Here is a 17,733-nt window from a genome sequence, read left to right on the forward strand (position 1 = left end):
ATATTATTATATCCGCCTATATATTATGAAGAGCCTGATGGAGATTTGGAGGAAAATAACTTTTTTCCAACCAAAATGTGTGAATCAAGTTATACCCTCAGTTATTTTCCAAAATGTCCATCTGTGTCCAACACGATGAAAAGGATCAGGTTTTGGTTTCCTCAGTTTTCTCCAGATGTTGATGTTAGAGATGGGCCCTGTTTCAGATTGACTCCTGCGCGTGTTGATTCATGTGTTGCAGCTCTCATCGTAGGACGGTGGAGCGTCTGAAAGACAGATGTTAAAGAAAATCGCTCTGAATGTCACATCAATACAAAACACACTACGTCACGGCCTCAGGCATGCACCAAAGCATCAAGGTCCTGTTAGGAGAGGCCAAATTTGCCACCAGATGTCACCAAATGCCAAGCTTTTTTTTAATCCAGTTCGCAAAGCGTATAAACTTGACCAGCTAAATTACTGAAAATAAATAGAGGTAATTAATAACTTTTTACACATACCTATAAAAGAGTTCTTAAATTATCACAAAAACAGAGCTGCAGAAGACCACCAAAAGCTGCCCACACAGCCGTACAGATCCCCAAACCAACGCAGTTTGATACAACTCTACTTATATTTGCACCAACCATTTGAATCAGTCATAACACATCGGTTTAGGTTGATTTTAGGCTGAAACAGAAGATAAAGGTCTCATATGATTTCAGGTGGGAACAAGTCCAAGTCCAGTCCCAAGTCAATGGACATGAGTCGAATCCAAGTCCTATACTTTGAATTTAAAGTGATTTCAAGTATTTGTAGAATTAGCAAACACTAATTAGCAAACAGAGACGCCTTATTGTTGGTGAATTTATTAATATTCATTAATTATTTTTAAGGAGAATATGGTCCAAGTCTTAAGAAGGAAGAAAGAACTTTATGTGTATAGCTTCAGACATGGTCACAAAGTGCTTTACGGTGGTACACTTTGTATGTAGCCACGGCTGCCCTGACACTCATCTGCACCAACAGACCCTATGGCTGGGTATCGATTTGGATTTCCCAAATCAATTTGAATCAATTCACTTCCAATTCGATTCACGATTCAATTTGATTGATTTTCGATTCAGTTAATCACCCTGTATCAATTTTACTTGGATATGGAAGACTTTCTCAGAAGAACTAATGCTGCAAATAGTAGAAACTAGCTCCAACTTGGTGCAGTAAAAATATGAATATATTTAACCCAATGCAGTTACATTAATCATGTACTTGTTATTTAACATGACTTTACCAAAACAAAATGCAAGAAGTCACATGGCATTACTATGGGGAAAAAGATGTATTAAAAGGATCAATTTTTTTCCACACTGAGATATGTTCTTACCTGAGCTTAGACGAGTTGATGCGTACCTGCGTGCCTTCAGTCACGCAAAACGACCAGAGATGTTGCTAGCATTTGGCCTCTCTCAACATATTCCTATAGCTCCAAACTGGGGTGAAGTTAGAAGCTACCATGCTCTTCCACGGGCACAAACACCAGACAGGTACGTATCAACTCGTCTAAGCTCAGGAAAGAACATATCACAGTATGGAAAAACGGTGGCCTGTTCCTTAAAGGGTTTTTTGAATTGATATCAGGCTATTCAAAGGAAAATCGATTAAACCCAGCCTACCTTTGACCACCACCATGCACTCACTCACCGGCATTCATCCGGACTATTGTGCATGTTTTTAGTGCATTTGATCTAAGTCAAGTCTTAAGTCGTCATGTCTGACTCGTCTCCTGTATTTTTGTCCAACATTAAATAAGTGACTGGCTTTTCTATGCATCACTGTTGGCGTTCTAAACCTTTTTGGGACCATGAACAACACAATTATAAACCTTTAAGGACATATAATTTCAAAAACTATCAACATTATTATTCAGGGTTTATACAGGAAAAAACAAATCCAATTTAATGCTTTTTCAAGCCCAAATACTAAACTTTAATGCCACAAATGGGGCATTTCATTTCATAAGGATTTGCAAAGATTTAATCAAACAGAGGAAAGAGAATTCAATGAACTTATACAGTAAAAATTATTGAGCCATGTCATAATTTACCAATACATTTAGATTTTATGCCAGTTTGAATCCAATTGTATTGCTTTTTGATGGCATGGCCTAAATTCATTGAATGACTTTTAAAGCCCTGCGGAACCCCTGATTATTAGTAAAGTTTTTTTTTTCCCCCTACAGCATTTCAGAGCAGCACAGACTCACCTCTTGGATACGAAGGTGCGCCGTAGTCTGGCGGCAGAATGAGCGGACTTGGCATCGTACTCGCTCTGTTGTCTGTGGGATAGGGAGCAGTGGCGCCCGTAGCAGGAGCCGAGGGGTTATTATTATTCTGCTGATTCTGTGCGAAAAACAGCCCTGGGGCGTAGCTGAATGCGTTCGGCGACACCAGCTGAGACTGTCTCTTGTTGGGATAGCCGCCGTCCACTGTAGCGCCCCCTTCCGCCCCCTCTGGGAACTCAGCTGGGGGCGCGCTGGGGGAGTAGGAGGACATCCGGGCGCGCGGGGCAGGCTTCGGGGCTGGGCGAGGGGGTATCGTGGGTGTGGTGGCAGAGGGGGTGGTGGAGTCTTCAGGGACAGGGAGAGAGTTTGGTTCAGGTTGAGGGGCTGGTGAAGAGGCAGGCGTGGAGGCGGCGTGAGGGCCGGATTTAGTTGATGGACGGTGCTTTTTGTCGAGTGAGACATTTCCGATGTGAATGGGTAATGTCAACATGACGTCCGGGGACTTAAGACTGACCTGAAAGGAGAATAAAACACTTTTAATTATTTTCAAAGGGTAGTTTTGCTTTTTATTTACCTACACTATACAACAGCTCTACTGCCTGATGCCCCCAAAAAACGGCCCAATAAAAAGGTCCCATTCGCGGTGGTATTGTTTCAATAAGTTTCTACAATGTCAAAATTTTCCATTGTTGCATTACTATATTGTTTGTATAGCCTAAAGTTATAGTCCGTACAATTTCTTTTGATGTTCAAAAAGGAGACCATGGAATAGTCAACATACCAATTTAGTCTGATCAAATACAAAATATATGCATCTATTCTTTATTCAAATAACTTTTTTAAACTTAACGATTCCCAGGTTATCCTTTTGTTTGATGATAGAAGTATAAGCGAGCATTGCAGTTTGTCAAACATACAACAAACATATGCTTCCTTGAATTTGTACAAAGTTCTCCATCAACATTTATAGAGATTTTGTTTGTTCATCTCGCATCTCTACAGTAGGATAAATGAATTTGCAGTTCCCCAATGCACCACCAGGTGACACTAAAGCTCCTCCACGTCACACCGAGGTCAACCAAGGAAAAGAACGACACAACACACACTCCATGCTGAAAGCGGTCCGTACTTTGACGTAGTATTCGATCTTGATGAGGTCGCAGCCGGTGAGCGCAGACTGGGGCAGAGGTGGGACGATGATCTGCTCTTTCCACTCCAGCTCCTTCCCCGCCTTCACCACTCCCCCCTCCACCTGCGCGATCACCCGGAGGTCATGGGTCGGCCGTTTAGTTTCGTACGTCACCCGCTGAAAAGACCAAAAATGAATCACAAATCATTGCAATAGTGCTGCTTCATCAAACAATCGAGCGACAAAACATCCTTCCAACGCCTTTTAAAAACTCACACACAGACAGTTGTAACAATTTCATGAACTTGCAGGGTAGTTTCCTTGTATTTCTGTGACAGTGGACCTGCAAGTTGTGAAACGTGATTTGGGATGTTGAGTTGAGGTTGCTTTGAGACTGTGGACATTTCAAACACCTGAGCACTGTCATGTATAACTGCCCACTTTAGGACAGGGATCTGCAACCTTCAACATCAAAAGCCAGTTTTTAACCGAAACATTTCAAAAGAGTCACAATATTTATTGATAGTATGATGAATGAATGAATGAATGAAAACTAAGAAACTGAATTGAAATATAAGCGGATCAGGATGGGCCTTCCCTGCAAGCCTTTGTCGTGATGCAGATTTTGCCACATTATTGCAGATTGTCACTCTTATAAAAACACTTTATGGGTTTACTTTTTCATCCTCTACAGGATACAGATGATGACTCAACAACCTGCATCTAGGATTTGTGTGATTAAAGTTTAAAAGAGCCGCACCACAGGCTTTAAAGAGCCACATGTGGCTCGTGAGGTACTGGTTGCCTGCCCCTGCACTAGGATCTTGTGGGACACCATCATTGGCGAAGCCTTTTAAGAGCTACAAAACATGGTTTATTCTTTATCCCAAGTACTTTGGAAGCAGCTTATGTTTATGAAATCCATCATATTGTATACATTTTAACAATGATTACCACATTGCAGTTACCTGCATGAGGCTGGCCGTGACGTTGCCGCTGCTCTTCCCTGATTGGTTGTGGACATTGGCAGTGACTTGGATCACCTGACCAGGTGTGTAGCCCTTCTGGTTGGTCTGAGCCTTCAGGACCATCGTTCCAGTTTTCATCAACATGTAGGTGAACTGCTGCGTCACCGCCGACTGGCTCGGGCCCTGACAGAGAGAAAAAGCAAACCTGTGTTGATGCTGTGCTTCAGCTTAGTTTCAAATCTAAAATCTTCAGCCGTCTTCCTGTAGATGTGAGATCATCTTTGAATCCCGGCTGAAAACATTTCCATTTACCTGTGCATATGACAACCACCTTCTAAGTATTATTTTATGTACATTCAAGTTCTGTAAAGAACTTTAATCTCTTAACCCCCGCCTGAACCAAGCACGTTTCTCCAGTTCGACTTTACCCAAATCGAAAAGCTTCTAGAAAAAAGCTTCTAGAAAAAAGCTTCTTGAAAAAAAGCGTCAAAGTAGCGACAAAAACGCAACACAGGCAATAAAAAAGTGATGAAAAAACACCAAAAACGTGACAATAATCTGTCAGAAAGGTCTACAGCTCATGAACAGTGCGAGAAAGAATCTTGGATCAGTTTTGTAGGTCTTAGCCTTCAAATGAGGCGTTACTTTGGCCTGCAAGCTCCAGTTGAGAATCTTTTAGATTTGTGTAAAGCTGAACTGCAACTGTAATTTAACCATTTACACTCGCTTAAGTTGAGCATAAATGGTTAAATTACTTTTTAATTATCCTGTGTACAAATTGTGCACTAAATAAACTTGTCTCCAACTTCAAGCCAATGCCATTATTTACAACAGTTGAAATTATTTGTCTTATATCTATCAAACTTAATCCATTGTAAATGTTTTTTTTTAATAAATATAATTTTCTTTATTTTGATTTTAAAAGGCAGAGACCCAAACAAACTATCTCACTCAAAGGCTAAAATGACCTGAATATAAACAAATATACTAGTTAAAGATAACCAAAGCACATAATCTTGCCCTCACCCAAATGTCTGGCACTTCGTTGAGGTTGAGGAGGCTGAGCAGGTAGAAGGATTTCTCTGTGCTGTAGTCTTTGGCGAATCGTGGCGTTTCGATAAAAGTCCGGACTCTGTAAATGATCTTCCCATAGTTTCCTTCAAACGACGTGGGAGCCGTGGCTGAAAAACATCAATAACACAGTCAACTGCAGAAATCAGATGAACAAGAAAATATTATTAATGTATGTACACTCCATGAAAGTGACCCAGGATACACAAGACTTCGAGAAAACAAAATATTACAAAATTTAAAATGCATATCATGTGTTTCCCATTACATTGGAGCAATCAAATAAAATGGAAATGTATTCTTCCACAGTAAAATAGCCAGAGAGAGCGCAAGAGAGAACTTGCCCGAGAGATTTCATAAACCAACATAATCATTTAGTAACTCGGTAAAGCCAGAGTTTAACGATGTTGAGGCGATATTTGGAGCGAGCACATGACAGAAGGAGCTGCAGGCGTTTCAGGTGACACTGGGACCGGTTTGGTCAGTTTGAGTTTCTGTGATGAGAAGTAGCTCTCACTACGAGCTCCGTGGAAATAAAAACGGAATTACAGCCATGAGTGAATGGAGAGAACGCATCAGGGATTAACAGAGAGGAAGCTTATGGCAAAGAAAGCACTGTACGTTAGCGTAATGTACGGGGCAGGGAAAACATGTTTATAATGAATTTCATACGTATATTTTGCAGAAATCCAAGCGATCAATCCTTTATTTACATTTTCTAGCCCAGAGACGAGTACTTGAAAGATGACTTGAAATAAATGAATACATATCTTTTAAAAGTATGTTAAAGTAAAATTTGCAATGACACTTCTGTCCCGTATCAATGTTTTACTGCTTCGACTCATAACAAACTAAATTAGTTTGTTATGAGTCGAAGAATAAAACCTGGGAGAGGGAGGTTAAAAGTCTAACCAGAAACCTTATTGTGAAAGTAAAAAACTTCAGTAAATACAGAAGTAATACTAAGTTGCTTTATTGTGTTCTGAGAAAAAAACGATTGTAATTTATTTGATGACTTGCTGCTTGCTATAATAATGATATTTTCTGAAGGGTTTCTGAAGGGAAATAATATGGCTTAGTCAGTCGAGTGTGCTGGTTCACTCAAAATAGTAAAAAAATCAGTCCAAATCCTTGTGTAGTTCCCCATTTTCACATTGTACACAGTGCAGCATTAGCGTTATTTATATATTATAGTTATTTCAAAAGAATTTCTAAGGTTTTTTCATTGTGAACTAGATAAAAATCTCTATGTCAGAGGTTTGTAGTGCGTAATGGGCACAAACTGAGTGACATCACCGTGATGCTGCATTTAACAACAAAGTGGAGATTTACAGACACGCCTTTACAAGATTAAAATATCTTCATCTAATCAATAACTTTTACAACGTCACTTACTGCAATCTGTCATTCTTTTGTGCTAAATACATTGAAAGCAAAACATCTTCAACTATATTTAATGTATCTGTGCACAACATTTTCTCTTACTTACCAGGCTGTAGTAATTGTTTAGTTGACACACTTAAGTTGTCACACATCATCTTTTATTACGCAATAAGATTACGTCGGGTTATTACCATGAGCCCAGTAGGTCAGGGGATTGTAAATGTGGTTTTGCTTGTTTCATTGTCAGAGAGGCTACGCATGTGTCCATTCCATAACACACAAAATAAATGTGGCTTTAAAAGTGTCCGTGTTGTTGTAGAAAGTAACAAGTATAGTAGCTAATTATTATGTTACAGGTTAGACACTTCAAAAACAAATCACTTGTAACTTGAGTTCAATTAAGCATAATGGAAAATGAGTTGAATAAAAGGTGGTCAGAAAAGAAAAAGGAAGGTTTAAGGCTCGAGCTGTTGCAATATTGGTAGCATTACCTTTTCTTTTGTCATTTCTAATGTTCAATGTTTGTGTGTGTTACCATAGTTGGTATTAGAAGAATAATTGTTTTAGTATGTGTTATGTTTGGTCACAATTGTATACGGGGGTTAGTAATAATAAGTTTTGACCTCAGTCTAAACCCTTTCTATTCGGTCAGGGACTGACTAAGCACTAAAACTGCATGTCTTCTAATTATATACCAGATTACTGAAAATATGTGACACGTTCCAATTCATTCAAGAATAAAGTACAAATCAAACAGAACCAGTTTAAAAGTTGCGGGTCACGCAGACAGTTTTATGTTTTCCATGAAATCTTGTATGAAACAGCCTTCATTTCTCAGAACAAGAATAAACGGTTGAGGGTAAAAATGAACTCACAAATGCTCAAGATACGGGCTTAAAGGAAGGCCAGTTTTATTGCTAGTCTAATCAGCTCATAAGTTTTCAGCTAGACAAACATAAAGCACCAGGGTTTGCTAATCATCAATTAGCCTTTAACACGATTAGCTAATAAACACTGACGTGATGATGGAAATGCGCCTCTGCGCACACATATAACATTAAAAATCACCCTATTTCTAGCTAGAATAGTCATATTTTTCAATACTAGTACTTACAGATACCTGAAATATACCCTTATCGATACCTATAGTAAAATATTTGTCATCTAGAACCAGAAAGCAGGTCAATAATGTTAATTTATTCCATAAAATACAATTTATTCTTATTTTGTATCATTCATTTGAGCTGAAACAACCAATTCACTTCCTTTAATGCTGCCCAGGGATCCAACAGGCATCAAAACTTGGTATCTAAAGATGTAATTTTTTTCAGTACCTGCTTTTGGTACTTCTGCTTCCTTAACTTTTTGTTTACAATGCCATACTGGTATCCAGCTCTACCAACCTACTCTTCATTGACAAAAAGACATTTTAAGTGACCCCAAACTTTTGAACAGTCTATATAGTACAAGTGTGGGCACAATGGCTGAAAAATGAACTTGTATTTGCATTTTAAAAAGAGTTTTAAGAGTTACATAAGAATCCCTATTGAACATGTTTTTATATGTTATCCATCTAAATAAGTCAAATTTTCAAAAGCGTTAAAACCTGTCATATGCACTAAAACAAAGAAATACTATACATTCCACACAGTGCCCTTCGACACAAAAACGTTCCCATTGTACTCCAAACCAGGTGTTACCGCTGTAGGATTGGACATAAACCTGTCAGGTAAAAAATTTACCATATGCTGGATTGAAGTTCAATTATATATTAATTGTGCCATCCCTTATGAAAACATCATCAAATCCCACCCATTTGAACGTATGTAATGAGTGTGTTATTTGCCTATTCACTTTGCTGTGCACTAATAACAGGGTAAACACTGGGACATGTCGGGACATGTCCGAAACCTTATGTGCACCTCTCGCCTCTCTGGTCCTCTACAGTGGAAGCTGTCAGTCCGCGAGGCTCTTACCTGGGATGAGAAACTTGAAAGGAAACGTGTGTTCTCCGGGCTTCAGAGTTCCTGTCCAGAAAGAGATAAGAGGCCGTTAGTGGAAACCTATAACGATCCCTCTGTGTGTTTTTTCCCAGCATGCTCAGGGAGAATGCCTCGGGGAAGAATACACAATGACTACAGGCTGGGAACAGGCGCGCTGCAAACAGACAATATCTACGTCAGATTGTCCCACAGTCATGTTGTGGATTGTGGTTTTCCTAAAGACTAAATTCACTTCATATTTGAAAGGTACAAATATTTCATGTTCAATGTCATGCAATGTTGGCCATAGTTTTTTTAATAATGTTAAAACTAGTATTGGCAAGTATCTGTCCAGAGATAGAGAGCACTACTTAGTGCATTAATACTGTACAAAACCATGGCTCGATTTAGTGCCGGTATGCAAAATATACTGAATAAATCCACGCCCGGGGTAAGCTCATTTGCATTTAGCTGAAACCCGTTGAGCCGCCTCCACTGTGATTGGTCCAATCTCATACAGGTATCAAAAGAACCAGTGTGTGTGTGACTGTAGGACTCCACTGGATAAGAAGTTCTTAGAGAAAATATAAATACCTTTGTCTGCAACGGATACAGTTGTGTTGAAGTACTGCTCCTCCGATGTCCAGGCCGTGTCGTTCACTTTAGTCGTGATGCCGCAGAAACCGTTGCAGTTCACTTTAATGGCTGCAAAAGACAAGCATTTTATGAATCATTTAACCATAGTAGAGAATGAGATTTGAAGTGCGGGATAAGAATCAAACTGACATGACATGAACACAAAGGGATTAAAAAGCAGCCTCAGACGATAGACACAGACGGCAACTTTGGTATATGGGCATATATGGGCTTTCTCCCATTACTCAACCACTACTTTAACAAATGCTGAATTATGAAAAAAATAAAATAATAATCCACTAAATAAAGATACAGAGTCTTTGGAGTGGAGCAAAGTGGTTCAACAGCCCAAAACTACGGACAATGCTAACCATGAAGCTAAAGGTAAAAAAGTTAGCTTTGTGCTACATGCTAACATTAGCTACAACTGCCGTTTTTTCGCTTCTACTGAACAATCTGCGGTGCAAAACCATCCATATAGACCCAATTTTGACTTTTATTTATTTGTGTTTGATATGTTTACAGTTAGCTACAAATGATGAAGAATTTAGGTTTTCGTGAATATGACACGTTGCCGTCTGTATCGATGAGGAAGATGATACAAGCATAAATTAAGCAAATTTATATTGTGCCAATCTGTACTGCAGTACAGTGGCACAGCGGTTAGCACTCTCAGTTTACAGCAAGGAGGAGGTAGGTTTGATCCTGCCCAGGTAAACTTTCTGTGAGCAATTCAGTGTTCTCCACGACTAAAAACATGAACAATACGGCAGGCCCGGATCTACATGGGTGCAAAAGGGTGCAATGCAACCTCATTTTGAAATGTTTCCACCCTCAGTTGTAGTGGCATCACTATATATGTCAATGGCGAGAATTACTAATAGTTACAGCCTTTTGAAACCGAAATTCAGTTTGTTCTGGAGTCGGTCCTGCAATAGGGTCCCATCAAGGCCAGGACTCCCTTGAGTCTCAGAGGGACCTTCCTCGTTAAATAAAGGTAAAAAACAAAACAAAAATCAAATGCCAACAAATAAAAATGTGTATTTGGGTGATTTTAAAGCCACGTAACATTTCACCCAATAAATAGAATAAAATACTGGCATTTATTCTTTTACTATTTTATTGTTGTAAAAAACCTAAAAACTGAACAAACCAACGTGCCTTTGCTGTGAGCTGCTCAGCTCTCCTAAGAACTGGCTGTAACCTAAAGGCAGCCAAATATCAGATTAATACAGGTTTGGTCCTCACCCAAACCCACTGCTAAAATACCATCTTCTGTGTAGCTGGTCATTAGGAGCAGGTTTTGTATTGCAGGCAACAGGATAATCCAAAATGTTGCACAGTATGCCTCTAGGAACTGGGGCATTGTCAATTATATCCAGTTCTCAAATTTCAATTGGAGTGCAATGACTTGCTTAAAAGACAACTTTCAGCTAGAAAACGTGAATATCTTTGTGGCTATGTATTGTAATGTAAATCTGTATCGATTCCATGAGGTCTGTTCTCGTGAGAAAGAAGTCCCGTCACTCAAGATTTGCATTTGAAAGCCAATCCATGCCCCACAGTTGAACCCTTTGTTTGTTGTATTGTGGGAGTTGACTGTATAGAAACTGTGACTGTATCAACTTTAGAGACACAAGTATTTGATTTCTGAAGAATTTGTCCTGTGATTTTCTTGTTTCCAGCTTGTCTAAACTTTGGGACAAAACTAAACTGTACAGCGCAATTATGTACACATCATTTTGAATAAAAAGTTTCCACCGTTGTCACAATTAATTTGGTTCGGTATAGTATTAGTATATCAGTTACCACTTTCTCTTTTCCGATTTGTCTGATGACGGAAAAGTCACTGTATAATGGATAGTATTTAGTGTCTGGTCGTAACCTCACCTCATCACTGAAACCAGTAGTTGTTCCAAGAGTCCTGGCTTGGTTTACTGACCGCTGTACTGACACTTGATCGAAGTCGGTTGACAATGGAAACTGACCAGAGCTGATGTGACCACAGTGGAAACGAGGACCAGTGAGAGGCTGAATTTATTACTCAGTGACAACAACAAGAGCAGACCAGGACAAAAGGAGGACAATTTACTGACCTGCTGCACGAGAAACTTATTTTAGAGTTGCTAGGCCACCCTTTTGTTGTACAAGGGTCTGTACCCAGCTCATAACGTAGGGCTGGGTACCGTTTTTCGATACCGGAGCTTTAACGATACTGGTTCACTATACCGATATTTGAAGGATACTTTAAATTTTTTGTTAGCTATACTAGAATATTTGTCATCTAGAATAGAGATGCACCAATCCAGCTTTTTTGCTTTTCATACACTTTGGGTTTTATCTGCCAATATCCGATATTAAAACAGAGCAATAATGTTAATTTATTCTCTAAAGACTATTTCTTTTCTTTGTTTAGTGCTGTCTCTGGGCCCAACAGGCATCAAAACTTGGTCTCTAAGGAATTGGTTTTTTTTCGGTACCTGTTTTCAATACCTTTTTTGAAATACCAGTTTCATAAAATGTTTAAAAACTTCGATACCATACTGATTTTGTTTAACGGTACTACAGCCCTACCTGAGCCACTGCCTCTTAGTTCACACGCAAGATAAATCACACACAAGCTTTCTTTAAAATACCACACCAGTGACAAAGTTGCTTTCCAAGTCAGATCGCTGACAATCAACGCCCCCTTTAACTTAGCACTCACAAAGGCATTCACACTTTCATATATTCACTGGTTGACTGAAGTGTTTTGCCTGGGGACACAACCGCAGCCTGTTCTCATCAAACATCCATCAAACACTTAAGTCATACCATTCAGTCAATTGTTTTAATGACAGGCTCTTTAGAAATAGAAGTAATAAGGTCAAATTGGTTTTACTGATGTGATTAGGTCGAGGTAAGTGTGCAATGAAGCATTAATCATTTACACCAAACTTTCCCTTTGTATGTAGTCTCCCGCTCCAATCATTGTACGATAACAACACTGCAAACCCATTTTAATAATCTCGGTCAACATTTACTCAGAGATACAGCCCGGGCTGGATTTCATAACCTGGTTTAGACTGGGAGGTGTGAGAGAGTTTGTTTCCCGGGAGGAGCCAGAGTGAGGTCTTTAGTTAAACGAGCTTAGCCTGAAGAGGAATGTAAACAGACCGGAGAGCCCACAAGTGTTCGCACTGAAACTCACACACAGACGCGGGACCTGGATACGAGCGACGGATGGGCTATAATTATTCCAAGACTCGTAATGTCTGGATGTCTTGGATTGTAAATTGTAAATTCGCCATAAACTGCATACAAGTCCTACTAAGTCCTACTTATAATCGACTTAATCAGTGATTTGCACACTTTTCACACCTCAAATATTTGTTTTTCCAAGTAACATTTGGGTCAACAACTTGGCAACGATAGGACAGACACAAATAAGCCGAGTCATAACTTTAACTAAAACAAATAACTACAGAATAATCACCTTTTTTTAATGGTATATGTACTGCAGTTGAAAATAGGGCTTGGCAATATTGAAAAAATATCTTTGAGGACTAACTCAATAATGATGAAGCAACAGGCCAAACATGTGCTTTTCTTTCTAACTTTATCTAAAAAGCAAACAAAAATTAAAACGTCACGATTGTATTAATGCTCCCCTCCCACTGACAATCAAAATCACTTCTGAGTGCCAACACATTTCCCAAGAAACCAAACCTCCTCTCAGGCAGTTAGACACTTGCTTCACTGGTTTGCTCTTAACCACAATCTAATGAAAGCGCACGCACAACTATCCCCTTTGTCAAGTATTCAAATTCTGAGAAAATGTCATCAGGATCCGATTCCTAATGATTCCTGTATTACAAAGAAAGACTAAAAAAACTCCGCCAGATCTTTTTGTTGGTTCGGTAAAGCAGACAATGACACAGGCTTCTGTTATGTGTGGCAGCTAATGGGCCAGTGAAAACATGCTTTAACAAAGAACCCGCTTCAAAAGGCTGCCAAGTGTGTGTTAATTAGAAGGTGAGGAAGATGCTTGCATTTTTACAACTTAAATCAACTTGTATTTATTACCCGACCATTTTACTATATTGTCCAAACAATGGATACACTTCTACTGATGTGCTATTCTGGGTAAGAACAAAGAAACTAAATTGCTTTTGACAGCAGTGTTTTGCACTTGTTGTTTAAAATGCTGGCTGTGCTGACAATCTTATTATTTATGAATTGTATGGCTGCCGGTCACTTGGTACACAATCTATAAATAACCACAATGGTGCAACTGAACTAAAATTGACATACAAGTAAAATCGCAAAGGTTTTCAGTTACTACTTCGGTAATACACCGTTTTCTGACATCTAAATTAATCACTTTCCATTCATCTCTAAAAAGGACCACAGGAGGACTAGCAGATAGGAAATGAGCATCCTAATAAAACGATGAACCAGTAAGCAATGTATAAATCCTGTTAACTCTATTTTTGGCAGCTCTCAGACTTCTTGTTGAATCGGTTCATCTCCTGAGATAGCCCTTGTCACTGCAAGTATCATTATTCCACATAATTGAAACCTCAAAAACTAACATTATTGTGAGACAGAGCTGGCATTGAGATTCCAAGCCTGAATAAAGGTGTGGGGCACGGTTTGAACCTCTCTTAAATGCATCCAGGTGAAAGTTGGACTGCACTGAGCACTGAACTCCCACCACACCATGTGCACTTTGATATGTGGCCCTCGAAATGCATAAGATTGTTATTTAGTACTGTAAGGTATAATTCATATGTATTAAATTATTATTCACAAATGTATTAAATGAACTGAATCTTGATTTTAAAGTCACACAGCATGCCATTTTGGATTACACTCCATTAATGCAAAACAGGCTCAACCAGACACAGGAAAAGCTATTTTTGTGGAACATTCTGGATCTGTAGGAGGACCTAATCTATTTAAATCTTATGTTTGGCTGCGTTTAGTCAACATCTCCATGGAGACGAGCCGGAGATGTCCCGCTCCCAGCAAAGTTACAGTCAGCTCCGAGAAGAGTTGAGCTGCTCACAGAAAAAACACGTGTTTGTCATTCTTAGGTATTTTTCAACAATAAAAGTATGTGACAAAATAAATTCTTACGTTTTGCTCTGTGTATTGGGTGAAATGTTTCACCACGCGGCTTTAAAATGTAAATCTAATCTAATTGGAATGGAAATCCCATTCCTTAACAATTTTGAAACTAAAAGTGTGTAAGCAGATTTCATATACTTTGTTTGTAGACTAATGTACTGTAACTAATCACACTTTTAACATCAGATACTCAGTAAAGTAACATTTTCACACGCTTTTGCTTCACTAATCATTTAGGTCACTACCTTTTACTTCTACTTGCTCGAAATCATTTTTGAATAACATAAATGTAGCTTGAGTTGGAAACCTGCCTCTGACAGAATCACAAAAATCCTGAAACGGGAAGCGTCGTCTTGGCAACAGTTTCCCGGTGCCTTCTACCTGGAGTTGAACGTTACAGAAGCTACAGTCAGATCAGCTTTTGCCTTTTGTTCCCTGGGACAGCTGGAGATCACAGACAGTAAACACTGAAATCTGATGCAGCGTGTCTACAGTAAGCTTTTTCCAACGGCATTCTCTCCATCAAGCATATAGCAACACAAAACACTGGTGAGTCCATTGAAAGTGCTGCCCCGGAGGAAGACCATGCTACTTAACCCCTTTGTACAGTCAGCTGCAACGCAAGGAGTTTACGGTATGTGTAATCCCCCAAACTACCGTAATCCCCATAGGCTTTTACAGAAGATAAACAAAGGATTGCCATTTGTTTGTACAGAGGTTGTGGTATATTTGTCATTGAAAAGGAGCCGATTCGTGTTATTTTGTCAAGTTATTGTTTATTGTCGAGAAATATGCTTATAAGGCATGGTTAATATGAATAATTTGGCACACATAAACACCAAAGATTCCCTGAAAGGTTTGAATTAGAAAGTTTGACACAATGGTTTCCTTACAATTACTTTTGCATTGACAAGCAAACCACATATACTTAGCGGATGGGGAAACTTTTGGACAAAGATTAAGGCCTTAAGCAAACTCAATGGAGAAGTTTAGATCACAGAGGCGCTACACATTTATGTAGGCCTAATCCCAATAGGCAAACAGCAAGACAGCAACACCCTATTCCCGTAAGGCAACCAATAAAGTGACAACAAACAGCAAGCAGACAAAAACCTACCTTTATTTATCTACAAGACAAAATGACCTGTGCTCTACTTGGAAACTCTGACTCAGGCTCACCAGCATAGTGGATAACTATGAATTGATTTTGACCTCGAGTCTTGTCTTGTCCTACACAAATGTAACTTCCTTGTTGTTAGAAGCCGCGTACAGACGACAGGTGAGTTTTCTTAACTTTTAAATCTTACCTTTACAAGGAACCGGCTGCGCCACTTTGATTCTCACGGTGCCGGTGATGGACTCTCCCGGGCTGTAGACCACTTTATTCCCGTCAAAGGAAATCTCAAACTCCTGTAGTTTCCCCATGGTCGCTCCCTGTGAGTCCTCGCTCCACAGCGACACGGCTACACTGAAGACAGAGCGCTGCACCTGTGGCACGTACACCGCGGCCCCGCCCAGCGTGATGACCTCACTAATCACCTTGACGACACGGCAGATTCACCGCGTGACAACAACAGGGCCTTTATTTTTCCATTTTGACGACGCGCAACAAAAATGAGATTTGACAGGCAGCTAAACTGTTGTTGTTTCCAGTTTTACCTGCTAAGATAGGCTAGAAGACCAATAGCCATTCTTATTTTAACAGGGCAGGTGGTTTTCGTTTCTATTAATAAATGCTGAAAGGCATCACTTGACAGGTTTGCACCACTAATAAGAAAAAGTTTCTCATGGTAAATCAGGTGCAAAGTGCTATGAAATATGTCCAATTTTGCAGTTAGTCAGGCCCCATGTGTGTTTAAAAAAATACTGAAGTTTCATTTCAGGAGAAATGAATGGGCCGTAATTTGTTTATTTGAACAGGGACAGTGTACAACATAGGCTACATTAACCTCGAAAAGGAGAAATGCATTGTACCAGGTTGTAGCACTTGTCTTTAAAAAAAGATGCACATGTTAATAATACATTTCCCCAAAACAGCATTAAAATGAACACACCATTCATTCCAAAGCATTAATTTGCACACTCTTGCATACACACCAATTACAGTACATGTAGCCTATACATGTACATGCTATGCAATGTAATTTAAGTTTAAAAAAATATTAGAAGCATATATAAATATATATATATAAATATATAAATATATATATATATATATATATATATATATATATATATATATATATATATATATATATATATATATATATATATATATATATATATATATATATAGTGAAATATAGGGAAATTTGTGGTTCCTGAGTAATCATCCATACTTCTATATATAGGCATAGGCAGTTCTGAACATAGACTGTGGGGTGCAAATTCACTTGAAAATATGCCATTGGCAAACCACTAGAGGGAACTATTTTCATTTGAAATTCTAAATCAGGCCTCGAAGAAGTATAGTCGCACGGGCTGCAGGTTTTCTTTTAGAAGGGGTTCACATTGGGGTTCATTGGTACAGTGGACCAGCACAGTTCTCTCTCCCATTCACTATGGACATGGATACTCTTAAGGTGAGTAGGATTTTATTCATATTTTTGAATTCGAAACAATTTCTGTCAATATGAAAAAAAAAAAAAATGTAATATAAAAATAAACAAATAAAGTGAAAGTTCACATTTGTGTGTGTGTGTGTGTGTGTGTGTGGGGGGGGGGGGGGGGGGGGGATGACTGTAACAGTAAAGTTTTGCTTTGCTCCTTGAAAATTGGGAAACATGCTTATGTTATGTAGAAATGTGAGTTGAGTTAAGTTAATACTAGGTTTGCACCATAGACAATAATAGTCACCCCTCTCCATTTGCATTAGTGACAGGGAGTAGAGAGAATTGGCAGGTCTGACTCCTCCTACTACAGATCATGTTAAAAGAGAGGCAGTGTCCCTTTCCAGTGTGGACAGAGCATCAATTCACCTCTGCCCGATCTAGCTTGTAGGCTAAGTTTTCATAGAAAAGTCTCCTTAGGATTCCATGTACTGCTCTTTCTGGAGTCGATCCGAACCACTTGGGGGTAGTATTGCTGAGATGTCAGCACCAATTACGACTCCAATGCCTTTAAGTTACAAAACAAAATGAAATATCAGTGGTGTGAAGTATTAGAAACAGTGCAATTCACAATAGAAAACCT

At 39.1% G+C, this 17,733-nt stretch overlaps 1 protein-coding gene across 1 annotated transcript; it reads right to left on the bottom strand.

Annotated features, from left to right (window-relative positions):
- Nucleotides 1–15,983, bottom strand: arrdc1a (arrestin domain containing 1a). Its single transcript, XM_079565132.1, has 8 exons — nucleotides 15,849–15,983; nucleotides 9,388–9,498; nucleotides 8,788–8,838; nucleotides 5,384–5,538; nucleotides 4,358–4,540; nucleotides 3,390–3,566; nucleotides 2,243–2,774; nucleotides 1–266 (listed from the first exon to the last, which is right to left on the bottom strand). The coding sequence occupies exons 1-8, from the start codon at nucleotides 15,964–15,966 to the stop codon at nucleotides 229–231; spliced, it is 1,365 nt and encodes a 454-aa protein (XP_079421258.1). The 5' UTR covers nucleotides 15,967–15,983; the 3' UTR covers nucleotides 1–228.
- Nucleotides 15,984–17,733: the final 1,750 nt, after the last annotated feature.

Source organism: Gobius niger (genome assembly GCF_951799975.1).
Source record: "Gobius niger genome assembly, chromosome: 1".
Classification (NCBI taxonomy): Eukaryota; Metazoa; Chordata; class Actinopteri; order Gobiiformes; family Gobiidae; genus Gobius; species Gobius niger.